The following is a 16,170-nucleotide window of genomic DNA, read 5'->3' as shown; positions in this document are numbered from 1 at the left end:
CCCGCCCTGGATCAATAGTGAGGAGGTTGACCGTACCGCAGGCTAGGCCACGGAGGCCCAGGCTCAGGGCTCCCAGGACAGGCTGGGCATGGCCATTCTCACCATCATCACGGTCAGCCCCCGCGGGGGCACCAGGGAGGGGTGTTGTGGTCCCCAAGCCTCTGCTGTATCCCCTCCAGAGACCTGCCCTCCAAAGGGGCAGGGTCCGTCCCCGGGACCCAGGCCCACCCCAGACATGTGGGGCACAGAGAATTATGAAGCTGGGGGTGCTAGTTTAGATTGGGTGATGTTTCTGCAGTGGCCAATATACGGTGAGGAGTAAGCCGGGCAGAGGTTTGGGTAAAGAACATTGGAGGAATATCCCATTGTATATATGTACCACATCTTCTTTATCCATTCGTCTGTCGATGGGCATTTAGGTTGCTTCCATGACCTGGCTGTTGTAAATAGTGCTGCAATGAACATTGGGGTGCATGTGTCTTTTGAATTATAGTTTTCTCTGGGTACATGCCCAGTAGTGGGATTGCTGGGTCATATGGTAATTCTATATTTCATTTTTTAAGGAACCTCCATACTGTTCTCCGTAGTGGCTGTACCAATTTACATTCCCACCAACAGTGCAAGAGGGTTCCCTTTTCTCCACACCCTCTCCAGCATTTATTGTTTGTAGATTTTCTGAGACATGGATGGATCTAGAGACAGTCATACAGAGTGAAGTAAGTCAGAAAGAGAAAACAAATATCGTATATTAACACATATATGGGGAACCTAGAAAAATGGGGTTTTTTTGGTGAACTGGTTTGCAAGGCAGAAATAGAGACACAGATATAGAGAACAAACTTATGGACACCAAGGGGGGAAAGCGGTGTGGGGGTGGTGGTGGGATGAATCGAGAGATGGGGATTGACATGTATACACTGATGTGCATAAAATAGATAACTAACAAAAACCTGCTACATAAAGAAAAATAAAAGAACATTGGAGGGAGCAGTAAACGCCAACCCCACACAGCACATTCGTGTGGCAGGTGCTATTAAGATTGTTTCTCCCTCCACACCCCTACCTCCTCAAGTCCCCGGTGGACTTGCTGGGTGGGCGGGCAGCGATGACCCGCATGATACTGAGAAAGACCCAACCCTTGGGTACTGAAGCTCTTGCCCAAATTGAGTAAGGGAAGAGGAAGATCTGAAAACAGGGGCTCTGTGGGGCGGGCCTCAGGCCCCGTGCAACACACAAGGCCAGCCAGGGCTCCACTAATTTAAACGGCTCACAGTCAGGGTCACCTGTGCAGAGGGCCTGGCTTCACCTCTGGCCAGCCTCTGGGAAGGGGATTATGGGTAACTTATTTTCTTTCTTTATACTTATCTGCACTTTCCAAGTGTTTTGTTGTTGTTGTTGTTTTGATGGACGTGTGTTTCTTTTACAATAAGACAGGGGTTTAAAACTGGCAGCAGGGTGGGAACCTTTACAGACACCCACGCTCCACCCTGGTGAGCTGTTCCATCTGACCCCACAGTGTGACCAGGGGGGTTGTGAATGAAAAAACTAAACCTGGGATTTGGTAAACTCATCCTGGAAACCAAAAGGGAAGGCTTTTGAGAGGGCAGTCCTTGCTGGAGATGAAGCATCAGAAGTCTTGAAAGAGGTTGAATTTTGGAATCTAAAGTGACACCAGTAGGGTGTCTTTCCTCTGGTGCTCGTGGTCGCCCAGAGCTATAGGGATATTAGAGGAGCTCAGGAACATTGGGCCAATGATTTAATTATTCCAGGTTGAAACTCATGTAAAGTGCAAGTGCTCCTGGGATAAAGAAGGATTTCAAATCGTCTTCCAGGAGCAGCTCAGTTTATCTCAGGACCCCCATGCCCAGCAGCATCCAGGCACAGTGAGGCCCTCAGTAAAGGAAAGAAGGCCACGGGAAGTTTGGCAAAGTGTGATCTGCTGGTCTTGGCATCCGACGCCAGCTCCACACTTCCCTCCAGCCTTGTCTGTGCCCCCATCCCCGCATCACTCCGGCTCAGCCATACCAGCTTCCTCTGTGCCGCCAGCTCCTGCACCTGCAGTCCCTGTGATCTGGCATTCCCTTCCCTCTGCCTCCTTTGCCCACAGATCCCTCATCCTGCAGGTCCCGTCCTTAGGGAGACTTCCTTCACCCTGGCCTCGTTAGCTCTCCCTCCACGGGCACCCTTGATGCCCAGGATGGGAAGCTCCATCGTATCCTCAAAGTGCCGCCCAGCATCGGGCACAGAGTTTATGAGTAAATGCTGGTAAAAGGATGGGAGGGCATGGCTGGCATGAGCCCTAGCAGGAGGCCAGACCAGGGGCTCAGGGAGCTGGCTCTGGAGACTGGGTGCAACCACCTCTTTCCCCCAAGTTGATTTCTAGACATGTACATACCTTCCTGACCAGGAGTCATGTGCTGGGCAGCTGCCAGGGTGGAGAAGCCACTGCGAACTGAGAGTGAACTGTAGGGATGTGATAAGAGAGGAAGAGCCTGGGGAGGTTGCTGCAGCCCACCTGACAGAACCCACCTTGAAGGTTTCCCTGGCCTGCCAGAGTGGGAGGTGCTGTCTAGCTTCGGACCCCTGGCCTAGGGCAGCAGGCAGCTCAGAGGAGATCTGTGCCCCACCAGGGTCTCTGAAGAAGACTGGAGGGTTGGGAGGACCTGCAAGGATGAGACATCTCTCCCCACCTGACCTGGCCTGGCCCATCCTTCAGGTGGCCCTGCTGTAGTGTGTTTTTTTAGGAGGCTAGCTGTACGCTAGCATTTCTGAGTCAAGCCTCCTATCAACCCCATAGCCATCCGCTGTGTGCGCTAGCTTCCCAGCATCTGGGCATGAATGCCTGTCCCCAGGAAAGCCTGCCAGGCCCTCCAGTGCAGGTCCCTGCAGATCCCCCCCACAGAGACTTCCACTGCCGTCTCCACCAAAGCTTCTCTCTCCACTCAGATACCGCATCCAGCTTCTATCCATTTGCCAGGACTAGTTTCACCCTCTTGGAGGCTGGAGGCCAGGATTTGAGCAGAGCTCTTCCTCTACTTTCCCCAGACTGACCTTTGTCCAGGCTCAGGAAGCAGAGCCCAGCAGGCCACCACGTCTTCCCCTGGGCGTGAGTGTGTGGTCGTGGGACACGGCCACAATTCTCAACGCCGTACAGACTTGAGAATCGGGTTTGCCAACCAGGGGCCCTACGAGCTCCCAGGAATGGATACCCTACAAGGCCAAAGAGGGGTGGGTGAGTTGTTCTTGTCAGAGCATAGAAACTCCCAGAGAGCAAATAGATTTGATTATATTGAACACAGCAATTGATTTCTTTCTAAATAAATATGCAGGAGGAGATGGTAACAGGCATCTGTTTCTGACAAGAATCAATTGACCCAAATTGGAAGAAAATCTAGAAACACAAACAAGCACAAGAAAGTGATTGGACCATCCAGGCTTGTCTAGGGAGGCAGGGAGAGAAACAGACAGACCTCCCCACCAGCACTCTCCCCACCAGGCAGCTCCCCTGTTTGTTGCTCTTCGGCAAATGTGGTTCCAATAATGACAAGGGGGAGAGTAGCTATCATTTTATGAGCCCTTACTTGGTGCCAAACCACTGCCGTGCCTTTTATGTGCGTATCTTATTTAACCCTCCTAACAGCCCTATGTGGGAGGCACTGCGCTCGCCGCTTCACAGATGAAATCACTGAGGCACCTTGTGCAAGGTACACACTCAGGCAGCCACAGAACTGGGACTCAAACCCGGTGGACTCCAGATCCAGTGCGCTCCGGCACCCCTGAGCTATGACTTGGTGCCCTAAACTGGCCTTGGAACTAAGGGGACGAGCCCCAGGCCCCAGACACTCCCTTCCCAGCAGGGCACTGGCTTCACCCTGGACTGGATGAGGAGGAGTGCACACCCATGCTCCAGGGCTCAGCAAAGCCAGGTGCTGGAGTACATATTCCATCCCGGGAGGTGGGGAAGTGGGGCCAGAGAGGCTCTCCCTCTCGCTGACAACCGGCAGCCTCCACTCACGGTGCAGCCCTGTGCGGGGAGCATCCTCATGGCCTGTTGCCAGCGAGATAAACTATGTCATGTCACAGGCCTCATTTGCCAAAACACTGTGTGGTTCGGATGCTGTGGACCAAGCATGGCCATGATAAAAGGCCTAAGAGCAACGGGCTGTGCGCTTTGGTTTTAATTTTGTAAAAGCTGCCTTTTGTGTCTTGGTCGTAGGCTTGTGTACTCGTGTTCGTTTTGAAGTAATCCAGCCCTGGGAGTGTACCTAATTAACTTAAGCAGGGCTTATTAGTCCTCTTAACTGGAACTCGCTAATCTATGAGACCAAGGATTCCAAAGCAGCCTTTAAGGTAGGATTAAGGCAAAGATGAGCTATTACAAAATGGAATCGGGGCGGCTTTCCTAAAGCCGCTGTGGGGCTGTGCTGGGACTTCCCCTGGACGAATCTCCCCATTCCATCTGGCAAACACACTCTGTGTCTGGCTGTAGTAGGTGCTCAATAAACATTTGCGAGATGAACAAACAGGCTCCTTCCAGCATTTGCATCATGTGTAGCATGTATCCACCGCTCCATAAATATTTATGGGATGGACTGGTGGACAGACAGACGAATAGGTCTCATGCACTCCGGTAACACCCTGCACTGCACATAGTGAATGCCCAGTAACCGCCGATGGGTGGGGTGGATGGGGGTCTTCTCGAGACCAGGGGAGGAGTCTGGCTGCAATAACCCCATCTTCTCTTCCAGGTAACCCATGCACCATGGCCGACTACGCCCGCCTGAAGAAGGCCCTCCTGGCGCTGCAGACCCGCCTGCAGCCACTCCATGAAGGGGACAGCAGACAAGACCCTGCTTCCCAGAAGCGGCTCCTGGTGGAATCTCTGTTTAAGGACGTGGATGTAGACGGGGACGGCCACCTCAGCCACTCTGAACTGGCCCAGGTGGGTACGGCATTCGGTGAAATTGCATCACGGAGGAATCCAGTTTTCCATTCCGCGTGTGAAGGAAGAGAACTGGGAGATCCACATGGGGAGAGTCATTTGTAACCGTCTCTGTAATGGGATGCCAAGGAGGCCTTGCTCCTGCAAGAGAAAGCCATCTCCCGGGAGTCGGAGAGCTTGTGTTTAACACCTCTTGAGAATATCTGACAGACAGAACGATGTCAGTGTCTCCTTCCCACCAGCCACCTTCAGCCGATATTTACAAACAAGCTCTGAGGCACTCTCAGCTAGCTGGTGAAACATACACTGTACACCGGCTGGGCTCTGAGGTTTTCATTAGGAAATAAGTCTTTTCTTCCTGAGTCCTTTGCTTGCCTCAGCAGAGAGGTTCAAAGGAAGCAGGTTTGGTTCCCACCAAACACTTCTGGAGCTGTGACCTGGGTGTCCCCACGTCCTCTCCGCTAGGACCTCGCCCTTTGCGGTATCCAGGAATCAGTAGCCCGCACCCCAGCCTGCTGGCTTGCGGGAAGCCCTGTGGCCACCCCCAAACACGGCTCTTCCCTTTGAGAAAACACTTGGATGGGGCCTCCCTCCCAGACATAGCACACGTGTCCCTCTGTCCAGCTACAAGGTGGTACAAGGGCCGGGAGCATCTGCAGCAACCAGAAGCGAGGAAGGAGCAACCTAGGGCACCAGGCAGGCCAGCTGCAGGGTGGGCCTGTTGGGTGCTGATGGCAGAAAGGCACGCTGGGTGGCCCCGAGGGCCTGAGTTCCTGCTCCTACTCTGCTTGTCTGTCTCTGAGGGCCTGGGGCCCTGGAGCCACACCAGGGCCAAAGATATGGAGGGAGGACGAGGTCAGCCTCCCCAGGAAGGGTGGGAGGGCCTAGCAGCTCTGCCCCAGAGACCACAGAGTGCCCCCCACCAGAGGACAGGTAATAGGATGAGTCCCCACCTTTGATGCTACTTTAAAGAAATCCTTCACAAGGCACAGCAATGACCTCATCAAAGCTGTGACCAGGTCACCAGGAAGGACCAGGCTAGGGAGGGTCCTGACATTTACCGAGCACCCACTGTGGGCTCGGCACTAAGCAAGGCCCTTTACTTGTGATGTGCCCAACACAGATGTGTTCCTCGCTCGGAGGTAGAATAGCTACGAACGCAGACTTCACGGTCAGACTGCCTGAGTTCAGGTCCAGCTCCAGCATTTACAGGGACCTAGTGGGTCTCGGCAGACAGCTTCGCCTCTCTGTGCCTCGTTTCTTGTCTGTGACTGTCGCAGGGTCACCAGGAAGGTTAGATGAGCTAAGACGTGAAGTCCTCAGCCCAGTGCCCAGCACGCAGCACATTCTCCGTAAGTGACAGCCGTCAGCATCACTTCGTCATCATCACCTTTATTATTGTTACTATTTCCTCCTTAAACCTTTCAGCCACCCTTTGCTGTGTGGTAGGTGCTAGTGTGGTAGGTGCTCCCTTCCCAAGTATTTTTAGATGAGGAAGCAGCTCCAAGAAATCAAGAGACTTGCATACCTAGAACATGGTGAACTAAGACAAAACCCGGGGGCTGGGGGGGTGGGGGGGGCGGTGAGTGGGCCTGCTCTCCTCATGGTACAGGGGGCTCCCTGTGGGGAGGGCTCCCACCACAGGCTCCACCTGATCCTCTCCAAGTCTGTGGGGATGACAGGTGCCCATAAAATCTGAGTACAGAGCAATTATCCAGACGCTTCCCCACGCAGGGTCCCCTTCTCAAGTCCAGCCAGTCCAGAGCCTGCTTCCAGGGAGTGTATTGGGAAACACAGATCCTAAGGCGTTTGCAGACCCGCCCCTGCTCACCCACACCTGGCAGCATGTGCAAGTCCATCCACGGCCCGCACCCCGGGAGGCCTCCCAGGCACATGCCAGCCTGCATGTCGCCACTTCCAGCAACACTCAGCCCCCAGCTATGGCTAAGAGCCCAAGGGGCGGGACCAGGGACCCACAGGTGACCCACGCCGCTCTGGGGAGAGCCCAGGTCCTGTTAGTTACGGTTACCTGTGAGAAGAGCCATCTGGCGATTCGATTCCCCGCAATACAGGCTGTGCGGGGAGCCCGGAGGGCAGGCGTTTTCTCCTTATTTAACAGAGGCAGCTGTGGGCTCTTGGTGCCCCAGGCCCACGTGGCTCCCGGTAGCTGCCAGGTAAACAGAACCTTCCTGGGCGCATTGCTCTAACCCGGCGGAGACATGCCCCGAGGCACCTGAAGCCATTAACAAGCATGGTAATTGGACTATGATTTCCTCTTTAAAATTTAATGTGTTTAAAGTACATTTCATAAATCTGCCGAGCAGGGGCCAGCTAAAATGGGCCTTTCCTTGACACTGAATCAGCGGCGTCAGGGAAAAACTTGTCAGTCCTATGAAAAGTTAATCAACTTCCAATACAGAAGTAGACAAAGGGAAATTTCCATCTTTGGAAGATTGATTTCGGGCATTACGGTTGATCGCCCTTTTATCGAACACTCTTACTTGCTGGGTGAAGGGTCATTTTTTTAACATTATCACATTAAATTGCATTTAACTTAGCAGGCCCAGCTGAGACTTAAATAAAGAGGAAATGCCTCTGTTCCCCTCTCCCCACAAAAATAAAATCATTTTCTTTCTTCTGAGATTTCCTTCTGAGCATTTTCCTTGCAAGACTCTAGTTCCAGACACACATGCCAAAAGGTGACTGGTCATGCTGGGGAGACCTCTGCCCTGTGGCCCAGGCCACATCCAGAGAGGAGTTCACAGGGGCTCCCCCGTGGTCCCCGCGACAGAATCCTAAGGGTAGTGGTTTGTGTTCCTGGCAAGACAGGGCAGAGACAGGGGCCCAAGCCTAGGCCAGTAGAATGGCAGTTTTCCCTTCCCCGGGGCGAGTGCTGTGGCTAGGATGTGCTGCCCTGAGATTGGAGTGGGCTGGTGGAGGCGGGGAGGGGAACACTGATGGAGCAGTGACCTTCCAGCTCTACATAGCTGGGAGCCACTGAGTTCGGCCACTGTTTGCTGGGCTTATCTGATCAGGCCCCTTCTCTTCCCTGTTTCCCCATCTACAATGTGAAGGGGTAGATCAGGTGACCACAGGATCCTTCCCACCTCAGACTGTCTGGGGTCTGTTTGCCCAGGCAGGGAGAAGACAGACCTGAACGCTAATCCCGAGTCAGCCCCAATCACTGGGTGACCTTGGGAAAGTCCCTTCCCTCTCTGAGCCTCAGTTGTCTCATCTATAAAATGAGAGAATCAAACAAGACAAGACCAAAGAGATTTCGATGCTCCTCATGGCCCACCGAGCTGTTGCTGGAGTCCCCACACGAACACACACACACACACACACACACACACACACACACACAGAGAGGCTGGTGAGCACAGCCCCACCCACTTGGCCTGAGCCATTTTCCAGCAGTGCCCACAGCTCTGAGCTCACTCCCGGTTCTAGCCTTGCTCCCTTTCTCACCCGCAGCACATGCTGAAGGAGCAGGGCCTGGAAGAGGACTTCCTGGGGTGCTCACCAGGCGACCTCCTCCGATTTGATGACGACAACAAAGACGGCCTCCTGACCCTCCATGAGTTCTACACAGCCTTCCGTAAGTCAGGCCCCAGTCGGGGCTCGCAGTGGGCAAACAGACATTCCTGCACCAAAATGGTGTCAGGGGCCTGGAGTCTGTCCTTGGTTGTTTCCAAGATTGGCTTCTTCTATAGGTGAAAGCAGTTGAATTTGTTTTGCAACAAGCCTGAGCTTTAAGGGAAGAGTAAGGACGGTAGGGGTTGTGGGGGGCGGGGGGACTCGCTCTGCTCCTTTTGGATAAAGTTGCTTCACGCTGTTGCTATCGTTTGAGGGACCCGGGACTGCGACGTGAGCATGGTTAGGAGGGCAGTGCCTCACATCGCTAGGGGATTCTGTGACTGCACATGGGGGGAGCAGATGTTAGGGTTCTCCCCAGGCAGCGGCCTGGCCCCATCAGGGAACCCTACCTGGGGGTAAACCCTGCAGGAGGGTGCTGGAGGCTTGGCCAGGCAGGAGAGGGAACAGTCACTGTGGAGGATGATGAAGAGCAAGGGTCCTGGTTAATGAGAGGCAGGGGAATCCCCGGAAAAGAAGAGACAAGGGGGTGCGCTACCTAAAAACGGAGGAGGTGCCCGGAGTGGACCCTCTGTGGGGTCGCTAGTACATATGGCAAGTGGGTAGGGCAGCTGAAGGACACAGGTCTTCTCCCTGAGGTGCTGCCCCAAGACATGACCTCACGCCAGCCGTAGCTGGGGCTGGAACAGGGCTTCCAAGAGATGCGAGATGCAGGAAGGAGCCCCAGGTAACTGCAGACAAGCTCACTAGGAGAGGAGAGGGAAGGGTGATGCGGGGGCCCTAACCTGAGACAAGAGGGGACATTCTTGGCCCCAAAGAGTTGAAGTCCCTTTACGACAGACAGCATTCAGGCTCTGCTTAAAGCAGGTAATGTGTGTGCCCTGTGTGAGGCGCCCTTGGACGTGACCTGCAAGCTCGCGGCTCCAAACTGCAGGCCCTGGAACTGGGGGAGCAGGGATGAGATCCCCAGGGTGCCCTGAGTACCCTGAGCCACAGGTCCTGGCATCCTCGGCCCCGGCCCCAGCCTGTACCTGGAGTTCCATTTTCCAGGAAGGTATTCCTGCTTCGTGGACATCTCTGTGTGCTGTTGTTACTCCAAACATTCACAAGGCCTGAAAATCCTTGTGATCTGTTGGCGGGAAGAGCTCTTGTGGCAGATAGAAGAGGTACTCATGTGACCTAAGAGGAGAAAAATGAGCGTGATTCTTCCCTGTGGGAAATGTCCCTGAGCTTGTTGCAGGCGGAGCCTTTCCAGTCCACGACGTCCCTGTTACCAAGGCCCAAAGTCCAACCCCCAGTTCCCGGGCTCTGCTTGATATACGGTGACTAGGTGTGGCTCCCCAACCTCCTCCTTCCTGCCCACGGCTAAAACCCATATCTGCATCTGGTGGTTCATAATAAGGTGTGAATGACTGCAGGCTCAATCTGCTGTGGGAGGGGTTTGCTTTGTGGATTGAGGAGCTTATTCCATGAAATAAATCTCTAAATTTTAGAGTGTATGGAAGTATCAGCAACTCCAGAGACCTAGCTCGTGAGACGATTCTTAGATTTTTCAGGACTTTTGCACGGCAAACAGTGAAATGGTTGGTAGCTTTAAATCAGCCGTAGTAGGAGTGTTTACAGCACAGAAATCTACACCTACACAAATGCTGCAAAAGGGCGAGGGTGCTCTTTCCCCTCTGGAGAGCGCATTGTTAGGCACTGACCCGCACACGCTGGACGAGACCCTCCCTCCCCTCCTGTCCTCAGCATCCACCTCCCGCAAGCTCCTCTCCATCCAGCTTCCCCAAACGGAGCCCTCCTGATGATGCTATTCCCGCAGGACGTGAACAGAAAGAGAGTAGATGTCAGGGCAGATGACAGGGTGAGCCGCCCTCCACATCAGGGAAGCAGCAGCATACTCTCTGGGGGCAGCTCTGAGACAGTGCCTTGTGCGCTCAAGCCCCTCTGAAAAAGGAACTGTAACGAAAAAGATCAGTGCCTTTTAAGAGCTGGGGGCCAAGGCTGGACTTCAAGGACTTGGGGGATACACTGAGCATCACACTCAGATGTCCCATGATGGCATCGTTAGGCAGAGAAGGGCAGTGCTTAGGCACCGTCCCGGTACCTGGTGCCACAGAAGCCTCTAGCGCATGAGCCCGCTCCATGGGAATTGGTCTGGGACCAAATAGGAGCTAATGGCTCTACTTTCAAGGAAATGGCAGCATCCCTGTTACCCCTGATGAAAGAGAAGCCCTCCCTGGCCTCCCTAGTGAAGGTCATTATGAGCGGAGCTGCCTGTGGAAAAGGAGGGAAGTCCTTGCTTCACCTCCAGCCATATGTCCCATGTACAGCAATGTGCTGTCTGTTTCCCTCATTCCTGGATTATTATTTGAAAAGCTTTATAATCACCGTTTTTAAAGCAAATTAGATTCTGCTGTCGCCTTGGACTTGTTCTGAACCGGGCAGCGAAACCATTCATCACAGCCCAACCCAAATAACAGATATGCAATAAAACGTAAACTCGCGGCCGTTAAGGAAGCTGCAGCATGAGTTAACCCTGCCATAGAGGCCTCACAGTCAGCCACTCGGAGCACACAGGATCAATGGTCTTTCAAAGTCACAAGAACTCTAAATTCCCATTGCTCTGGGAATGGATTTATGGTTCAGTGAATGTTAAATAGGAAATTGAAATGAGACATACAGGTACAACTTTTTAACCAGAAATCAATGGGCATTAAAGAAATCTCCCTAAAACTCGGAAAGTAATATCTGAAACATTTCAGCAGCAACATCTTGGGTTTAATTTTCAGAACTGCAGCTGACAGGCTGGGAAAAGTTGAGGCTTTAAAATTGTATTTTTTAGTCTCTATTTTGCCAGGATCCTTGAGTACCAGGCAGGGCAGGGTCTGTGGGGTGACTCCTGGCACAGACTCGGCCGCTCTATTAAGGGATGGGTCTAGGGGAGTTTTCCCTGGAGAAGTGCGTTGTACTTATGAGTTTTTGGTGTTGCGGGTGGATCTTCTAAATCGCGTCTTCTCATGCAGCTGGCGTAGCCCAGGCTGGGCAGGTGTTTGCCATTGTCTACGGATGGCTGAGGGCAATGCCAGGGATCCTAGGGCTGCTGGCTGCCGCACTAAGTTGAACGGGTTCATGATGGGGCTGCACCTTCCTCCTGGCTTTGCAGAACAGGTGACCCTCCCCCGAGGAGGGCAGAGGACAGATCCCTTAGCCGTGGAAGTCAGGTCAGCCTCTTTCTGTCAGAAGGTGGGAAGGCTGCAAATCACCCGTCTCTGTACAGTGATGGCAGTGGAATAGGAGGGTGGCCTCCCTCTCTTTCTCTGTTTATCATCCAAACATTCTCTTCAGGTTGCTTTTGGCTTTCCAAATCACAGGCTGATCTCGGAACTAAAGACACAGTGTCCCCTCCGCACGTGTCCCCCACCCTTCCTCCCCACTCCTCCCTCCCCATCCCTAACAAGCCCCAGAACCTCCCATCCCTGCTATGAGACAGAGACCCAGGCCCCAGGATTGCTGGTAAGCATGGTGCATGCCAGCCTGTCTGTTCATCTCAATAAATAAATCTAAAAGTTGCTCGCTTAAAAATCTTTCTCATAATGCATGTTTTTGCACTTTTCTGAGTGCTTGGGTTGGGAGCATGGGAAAAACATGTTAAACGAGGATTTTTCTCTCACTTTGAATTCATTACAAGTTCCTTCTGCTTTTTAGAAAGATACTTGTCCTTTTCCTATGAGAGCAATGTGCTGCATGCCAAGGAAGGGTTTGCACAGCTCGCGGTGCAGGATAAAGGGCTTCCCGTGTTAACATCTGGGATCACAGGTGCACAGTGTCCAGGAGGAATACCCGTGTCAGGGGGACTGCAGGGAGCTGATTGTGTGAGAGTCAGATGCCCTCCCTCAGCTCCAGGCAAGCAGGAAGGAAAACAATGATTTAATCTGATTACTGCCATACCTCTGTATCAGGGCAACTCTGTAAAACAGAGGTGGTCACTTGGCGAATTTACAGTGGTTTTTCTGCCATTGTTTCTGCGTAATGAAAGGATGGTTACGGCTTCACCTCGCACGTCGTTATCTTCTGGAATGAATAATGCCCGCCCAGGCCAGACGCCATGCCAGACACATTATCTTAGTCAGCCCTCACAGCCACCCTGTGATGGTAAAACAACGGCAACCATCCCTCCCCCAAATCTGTCCGGCTCTTTATCCATGTAGCGTGAGTTCAGACAGGAAATTCAGCTGGTAAGGATACCACTTTATCCTACTCTGTTCGTTTCCTTAGTTTGGGAGAGTGAATAGCAACATTTCAGATAGCATGGGGTTTATCAAAAGTTTTATCTGAGAACATTTGTCTCTTGAGTTTGGAGAGCAGGAGTAACCTGTGCGCTGGTGTCGGTGTTGGCGGATGCTAAGACCATGAGTGTGATGACTCCCCAACCCCAACATGTGTGATGCCTCATGCAGGACTTGCAAATCAAGGGGCAAAAAAAAACCAGATTCCCTCTCTTGGTCCCTCATTTGCTCAAGGGCATATAACAGCTAAATTGGAGTGGCCACTGGAGGGAGGAACTGGAAACTGGTATCAGAAGGTGCTATGAGTCTCACTATCCCCTGCCAAGGACTTTCTCCTCACCTCCAGTGGAGAGAGGGGCTCCAAAAAGTTTCCACGTGAGCTTCAGTGCCCCTGAAGCCAATGTCAGTGTGCCATCTGAATGCTTTTTTGCTTGTTAATATTGCTTTAGTTAGTAATGAGCTCTTACTACTTGAGTCATATAAAATGATATCTGACATTTATCATGTGTCAGCACTGTGATTATGTCCCAATTTTACAGACGAAAAAACTGAAACTCAGAGAAGTTAAGTAGCTAACCCAAAGTCACACAGCCAGCAGATAGGAGAACCCAAATGCCTGGTTCCAGAAACATTTCATGCATTTAAACACAGGTTGCAGCTCATCAGCATTCTCCATTAAGGAGAATCTCACTGTCCCCACCGTGGGTTTCCCTGAATTTCAAGTCCCAGCTCAATGGTCTCGTCCTCCAGGAAGTCTTCCTTAATTTCTCTCCTCTACCAAGCCCCACACGCTTTCCTCTGTGTGCCAATAGCCCTGGGTTCATCTCTACACAGTAATAAGACTGTGGCCTGGTGGTTGAGTGTGGACTGAGTCAGAGCTTGTTCAGATCCTTGTTCTGCCACTGACTAGCTGTGTGACCTTGGACAGGTCTTTACCAGAGGTTAAGCTGAGCTTCAAGTGCCTTAGCTATAAAATGGGTATACTAACCACCACACAGTGTTACTCAGCACTAAATGAGGTAATACGTGTAAAGTGATTAGAATGATACCTTGTATATGGTAAGTGCTAAGTAATCAGTAGCCAGCTAGGTCAATGATGGAGGTGATGATGGTGATGATAAAGGTTTCTGTGTGTCCCCAGCCCCTGCCACACGATTGTCATCTGGCCCGTATTAGTCCATAGGCTCCAAGAGGCCAGAGGCTGTTTTGCTCACCATGTGCTCATGGCAAGCAGAGGCATCCAAGCACAGTGTCACCAAGGGTCACGGAGGGCCTTAGCACGTCTCCGGGACGGGGAGGGGGGCGGGCGCGGAGGAAGCAGCTTGCTGGGGCCTCACAGGTGGGATCACTGGTAGGGGAGCACCAGCCAGGCCAGACCAGGCCAGAGGGCACCTCCACCGACGCCCCTGATCTGCTGGATGAGTGACTGAGGTGTGAGGTGAGCCCCTGATGCCCACATGGGCCTAATGCTCCCTTAATGAAGACAGAAGCTGCTTGTCCCATAAAGCTCTCATCCTGCTCCCAGGGCCGCTGACCGGCCGTTCAGCCTCCTCGGGACACATGTTCTGTTAGTCTATTAGGTCACCTGCCCGCTACTTAATTACCCCCACTCCCAGCATCTATGTGTGCAGACAAGGGATCATGCTCAGAGCCGCTCCTCAGCCCATAGCCACATGCCCAGCAGAGGCAGCAGACCCTGGCCGTGAGCGGTCCAGGCTCAGCCCCGCGGCTCCTGCCCCGCTCCCACACCAGCAGGTCAGCTTTGCCACCTTGGTGCAAATCTGTGCACCTTGGAAAATAATTCACTAGCATGGAATGTGGGTTTGCACTTCCTCCTAGACTCTGGCACAGGCCCCTGCGGCCATCGCCCTCCCACCTAAGGCCGCATCACAAAGCCAGCACCCACGGAGGAGGACACAGCATGCCCTGCTGAAAACTGGAGCCCCTGGCAGCTTGAGACCCCCAAGCTGGGCCCTGGCAGGCTGGGAGGACCAGCCTCTGGACCACAGCCACTGAGCACAGAGACCCCAGCTCCCTGACTCAGGCCAGCGCCAGAAAAGGCAGCAGCACTGTTACTGGGGCACCGTAGGAAGACTGGGCACATCTGCCCTGGTGCTGGTGTGGGCCAGGCTCTGAAAAGAGGGAGCATCTGGGCAGGGAGCTTCTGGCCCATTCTCTCCACACAGGTGCACGTGGAGTGCAGGGTCCACTGAGTGAGGGGCCGAGTGGGCGACCAGAACACTTTAGGGGAGCCTGGCCAGGGCAGGGAGAGCACACATGAGGAAAGGTGCAGACACAGATGAGGAAGCTTAGAAGGAGGAAAACATTAGGTCAGCCAACACTTCCAGAGCCCAAGCACCAGGCAGGGGACACAGCATTAGCAAGACCCCCAAGCCCTGCCTGCAGGGAGCTTGTAGTAGTTGGGAAACAGAACAACCACCCAGTACAGTAGGAGCTGGGACGGAGAATAACTGGGTGCAGGCTTGGCAGGGAGGCCTGCACACAGAACTGGGGATGATCAGGCAAAGGGCGAGGAGAAAGGGTCCTGAACAGATGCTGGGAGGGTCTGGTCCCAAATGGGGCAAAAGACTTGGAGTGAGTCAGGAGGCTGTCACGAGGAACGATGGCTGACCAGTGGGGCCCCAGAGGACAGATCTCGGACAGAGGGGCCGGGCCAGGAGAAGGCCGACTTCGCTTGGATCTGCGGGGGCCTACCCCAGCCGGCCGGCGGGCCTGGCAGGAGCTGCTGGGGAGTGGGGAGGACCCTTCATTGAAAGCACTGAGCATCACGGGGAAAGCCAGACTTCGCCTTGGAAGCCCTTTTAGCTTCAGATCTCCAGTGATGACTGTCAAGATGATAAAGTGAGCAGGGCTGTTGTCTAAGGTCCCAAGGAACTGATGCTCCAGGGCCTGAACTCTGTCCTTCCAGGCCCTCCCTTCTCTGTGAAAGTGGAAACACAGCCGAGGGCGTGCTCACCCCTCAGCCCCAGCTGGGCAGGAAAAGCCATTGGCAGCCCGTGATGGGGGAGGGGGGGAGGGGCGGTGTTCAATGAGTGCCTTACCCCCATGAGGAGCCAGGGTGGTAAAATGGGGCCCCCCACGCATGTATCAGGACTCTGGGGTGACACAGTCTCGCCCGGCATCACACCATGGAGGGGTCAGTTCTGAGCCAGAACTGCTGCTCACCAGCCAACTCGCCCTCTGCTAGTTTCTCCTTGGAATTTTCAAACCCAGACGGCCTCTTTCCCATCTCCAGTGGTTTGCTGCTAACAGCTGCACTATTGGTCCCACTTTCTAGCATTGTCTGGAACTGAGTTTTCAAGCACTTTCCATTTTTAAAGATCC

General features: G+C 53.4%; 1 protein-coding gene across 4 annotated transcripts in view; it reads left to right on the top strand.

The window, feature by feature from the left end:
* FSTL4 (follistatin like 4) overlaps positions 1-16,170 on the top strand; it is a 432,333-nt gene that overhangs the window by 279,006 nt on the left and 137,157 nt on the right. For all 4 annotated transcript variants that reach the window (XM_024744975.1, XM_024744976.1, XM_024744973.1 and 1 more), the window contains exons 5-6: positions 4,749-4,942; positions 8,417-8,540. In XM_024744975.1, coding sequence (XP_024600743.1) covers positions 4,749-4,942; positions 8,417-8,540 — 318 coding nt within the window. The remainder of the gene's footprint in view (positions 1-4,748; positions 4,943-8,416; positions 8,541-16,170) is intronic.

This window comes from Neophocaena asiaeorientalis, unplaced genomic scaffold (assembly GCF_003031525.2).
Source record: "Neophocaena asiaeorientalis asiaeorientalis breed wild unplaced genomic scaffold, Neophocaena_asiaeorientalis_V1.1 scaffold235, whole genome shotgun sequence".
NCBI lineage: Eukaryota > Metazoa > Chordata > Mammalia > Artiodactyla > Phocoenidae > Neophocaena > Neophocaena asiaeorientalis.
This window is presented reverse-complemented; position numbering and strand designations above follow the sequence as displayed.